Source organism: Crassostrea angulata, chromosome 1 (genome assembly GCF_025612915.1).
Source record: "Crassostrea angulata isolate pt1a10 chromosome 1, ASM2561291v2, whole genome shotgun sequence".
Classification (NCBI taxonomy): Eukaryota; Metazoa; Mollusca; class Bivalvia; order Ostreida; family Ostreidae; genus Magallana; species Magallana angulata.
This window is the reverse complement of record NC_069111.1, coordinates 44,406,770-44,411,477: the sequence shown is the minus strand read 5'-3', so window position 1 is coordinate 44,411,477 and position 4,708 is coordinate 44,406,770. Positions and strand designations below refer to the sequence as shown.

Below are 4,708 nucleotides of genomic sequence, written 5' to 3'. Positions count from 1 at the left end.
GAAACGTTTCCGATTACGTTATATTTTTCCGAATTAGTTTTACTTATAAATATATATAAATAAACCAGTAAAAAGCACAATAATCGTATAGATGGAAGAGCAGTAACAGCCACAAGCGTGAACTTTGATTTTTCCTTGTGACGTTGCAGTTTACAGCGTTCAACGTTTGTGACGTCATAATAAAACTCATCATTTAAATCTTTGAGTACCCAGTGAAGGTTTGTGCATTGAAGGCATTTAAAGATCACAGAATTTAATGGAAAAACACAGTAGAATGTAAATTATATTAAGGAATAAAGAATCATTCTTTGTGCATTTTGAGCTGATAATTATGGTCGGGGCGTGATCAAATTCAATAAAGCCTGAAGGGCTTTATGATAGATTTGATTACGCCCCGAACGAAATTATCACCTCATAATATTCAAAGATTGATTCCTTATTACTCATATTTATATAAGTTTAAGCCACTGTACGATTAGCAAATCCCGCTGGCGCCCCAATTATACACAATTTGAAGTTATGGGTTTTATAGTACAAAATCGATGCGTACTGTTATCACAGGCACAGACACTGGAAAATGTAAATATATATGAATCAGGTGATTTATGATCCCGTTTTAAATACTAGTATGTCCTTTATCACAGGGAAATCATATTTCTATTTAGAAAGATTTCTGCGCTGATTGCAAACATACTAAAATATGCGTTAAAAATGTTGTTGGTTGTGCAGCTCATAAAAGTGCAAATTAAAGTAACTTATTCTACGACCAACGTCTGTGGGAAAGAAAAGTAAGCTATGATTAATTTATTACATTCAGTGTTTTGCTTAGACTAATTTAGAAATACTTCTCAAACTTTTAGAATGATGTCAATCTTCTAAAGAATTAGGTTAAAACTGTTAACTTACAGTGAGCTTTTGTTACATGAAATGAAATTTTTAAGATAAATAAATATCATTTCAGTGAGAGTATTAAAAGCTGTACAGGATATTATAATGACGATGGAATATGTAAAGATGCGCCCAGTTTGGTTGACTTTTTTTTTTAAAATTATCAAATTCATTACACGAAAAATATAGGCTATGAATATGTTTCTGCAATCTTTTGTATAGTTCAATGTTTTGGAGCCGCTGGACCTGACTGTTTAATGCCGTGCAATAATAACTCCTTTGGATATCAGTGTAAAAACTCGTGTGATTGTCAAAAGCATGAAATCTGCAAGAAATATTTCGGTTGTCTGGCGATTAGTAAGTTACGATTTAAAGTGGCATATATTTTATTGGTGGATTTCTACTCCACTACAGAGATCACAGTGTCCATGTTCTTCAAGTTTCATATATAAACAAAATATGAGTTTAAAAGTGTATGTATATAAAGTTTATATAAAATATCAATTGTTGGCGGTGTTAGTAAAAGGAATTAATCTAGTTACAAAAGAACGCGTGGTTAAAAACTTATTGATGCTTGCTCATTGTCATACTATGTAACTTTTTTAAAAAAGCTATGATATACTGATTTGGCAGTAGCAACAGAATATAAAAAAAAATCTTCTGTATAAATGGCATTTTTTTATTTTATAAAATTTAGATTCAAACACATGTTACCGGTTCTCTCCATGTACATATAGTTTGCTTTTATATTGGCCGACTGCCATGAAAATAAATCACGTGATGTCTGATCATTTAAAGTGTATAATAATAAATGCTCAGATATAAACACGAGGAAAAAAGTTTTTCGTTGCAGAAAGATCATTGGCTTCAATGCGAAAATGCTAAAATACGCGTTAACAACTATAATGGTTGTGCCGTACATGCAAGTACAAAGTAACGGCACTAATTCTACGAATAATACCTGCAAAAGAGATAAGTAAGTAATGTTCGAATTATTTCATAAGTTTTACTAAGTCAGATTTTGATAGATTATTATTTCAAATCTTAAAAATGACTTGCGTTCTTTTAAAGGCTTTGGTTAAAAATGTGTTTCCTATGGAAATAGTTAACTACGTGTATTCTCTACGAGCTTTTGCGTAATAACATTTAAAAATAAAAATTATTACAGTGAAAGTATTAAATGCTGCACAGGATATTATAAACACGAGGGGATATGTGAAGGTATGTTTAATGTTTCGTAAAAATAAATTGTCTTGTACATAAATGTGTAACGGAAGAAATCCATGTATTTTGTGTAATGTTTTTTCTTATATAGAATGTTTTGGAGCCTATGGGTTTAACTGTTCAGAGCCATGCGCCGATGATTATTTTGGATATCAATGTAAAAATCAATGTAACTGTCAGAATCACGAAATCTGCAATAAATACGTCGGTTGTCAAACAATTAGTAAGTTCCTTTAACAACTTTCTTACCAGAGTTTCATGTACTTTAATAATATGTAACGGGTTGTTCATGAATAGACATGGATGCATCATTTTTTAATTGATGAACAAATAATAAATCTTATCATTTGTTCATGAATACAAAATTTAAAACAAGTCTCTATGATTCAGCAACAAGGGAAATTTTTAAGATTTGACATGGCGAGATTTATTTGCATGCATTTATTTTGTTTTGCGTGCTTTTAAAAAAAATCGCATAACTCTCCTTCAAATATATTTTTTTCAAATTTTTTTATTTATTTTACAAATGATAATTGACCAGATAAAACGGACAGCAGCACAGAGTGTCATAACACAATGCTTTTTTTGGTGATTGGATCCGGATCAGCCATGCTATCACTCGCATTGGTGTTTGTTGGTGCCATGTTCTATAGGTGGTAAGAACAAACAAAAGTAATGAAAAGCCATCATATCTTCTTTGATAAAATTTAAATAATCATCATGCTGGATATATGTATTTCATATTGATTTTCAGGCACACTATTTTGCAAAGCAATATATATCCCACCAAAAGTCAAACAGGTATTATTAGTGCATTGTATGCCAGATTTTGTTTTCAAATTTATTCATCAAAAGTTTTAATTACATTGATTTTGTTTGGAATAAATGATATGAAATATCTCTGAACACCAAAATTTATGCGGAAGGAAAATATTCTCTTGTAGGTTTTCAAGTGAATGTACTACCCTTTTCTGAAAAACACGAAGTTTATCAGGAAAACTACGATGATATTCGAGAATCTCGAATGCTCCTTGCTGATAAAGGAAATTGCCACAGGGAAACTATAGAAAATAGACTAAGTTCAACGGATTATAGTCATTTGTTCCTCAAAGGGCGCACTTCACGGAAATCAATTAGCGAGATGCCTGAACAATATTATAGTGCGATTGATGCACGCTTTAAAAGTAAAATGCCGCTCGTCATGATGTCCGAATTTCCTGAAGACGATTGCTATGTCAGTGTATCTCAGCTTGCTAGGCAGAATAAGAGAATATCAAAGTCATGCTCTGATCTAAAGATAGATATGTCGGATACACACCATGATATATATTCAAATCAATGGCGCAAGGCCAAGGGGGATACAAACAATCGAACTATTCTGATAGAACATTTATAATCATTTTAATTATTTTAAGCAACCCCCACTAAAAGAAACGTCTTTTTAATGTCCTTCTTTTTACCACTATAAATCAAATATCAAAATATGCTAATAATCAAGCTCGCCTTCACCACGACTAAAGAATTACCACTGAAAGCCGTACATGTTAAGAACACTAATTTCTTCAGTTTTACCGCCAAGGAGAATAAACACCGGATTTGATAGTAAAATATTGGTCAGCAAATTTAATCACTGGCCATAATTAAAAAGGAAAATATGAAAGGAATAAAGAGCACAAGGAATAAAACAAATGTCTTATTCTAATCATTGTTGTGAATAGATAAACAACCTGTTTGATTTTAGACATTAAATTAGTCATCAATAAGTGTATATGAGACATCTTTTATTGCCTAAATCCTGTTTTGGCAATACGTGCAGCAACAGGTATGAAGAATTATTTGAACACGTAAAAAAAACACTAAAAGATTGATGAATAAATGTAGGCCTATTTTAAAACATAAAGACTTCGTGTTAATTTTTAAAAAGTAATATCCAAAAATATTTGCTAAAAAATTTTGAATATTTTAAAGTTTTTTTGTTTTGAAATGTAACTTCACAAATATCACGGCTTCAAAAAAAATGTTGTAAAAATGTTGATGTAAGATTATTTGAGATAAAAAAAAAATATGTATATTATGAATTTGTTGGTTTATTTTCATCATTAAATGCGAATTTAAAAATACATTAAATAGTTTTAGAAAAGAATATTTTCTAAAGTAAATGATGAAATTGTGTTTATCCATGTAAGTTCATGAAACCTTTTAGAGTTGATATGAAGTTTCAATGTGGGCAAAATTGAGGGGGAAATTCAGATTTATTTTAAATTTGTCAGCATCTAAGTTGGTGTGACAGACAAATGGTATTTTTTAACTTTAATGTTGTTTAGTGTACATTACGGAAGCGTATTAGTGCCACATATAAACTTCAATGTTTTTTATTTTCTACACTTTACACTTTATTCTGTAAATTTCAGACTTTAATCTGTAAAATTCAAACTTTAAAGTGGAAATTCACATTTTAATCTGTAAATTTTACAATTTAATCTATAAATTTTACCCTTTAATCTGTCAATTTTACACTTTAATCTGTAAAATTCACACTTTAAATTGTAAAATTCACATTTTAATCTGTAAATTTTACACATATATCTGTAAAAAT

At 30.1% G+C, this 4,708-nt stretch overlaps 1 protein-coding gene across 2 annotated transcripts; it reads left to right on the top strand.

Annotated features, from left to right (window-relative positions):
- The first annotated feature begins 426 nt into the window (after positions 1-426).
- On the top strand, positions 427-4,480 carry LOC128164033 (uncharacterized). 2 transcript variants are annotated; one of them, XM_052827750.1, is made up of 6 exons: positions 427-1,864; positions 2,057-2,109; positions 2,204-2,335; positions 2,654-2,768; positions 2,867-2,913; positions 3,057-4,480. In XM_052827750.1, the coding sequence occupies exons 1-6, from the start codon at positions 1,767-1,769 to the stop codon at positions 3,506-3,508; spliced, it is 897 nt and encodes a 298-aa protein (XP_052683710.1). In that variant the 5' UTR covers positions 427-1,766; the 3' UTR covers positions 3,509-4,480. The 2 variants fall into 2 exon arrangements, with proteins under 2 accessions (XP_052683710.1, XP_052683718.1); XM_052827758.1 differs by lacking the exon at positions 2,204-2,335.
- The last annotated feature ends 228 nt before the right edge of the window (positions 4,481-4,708 follow it).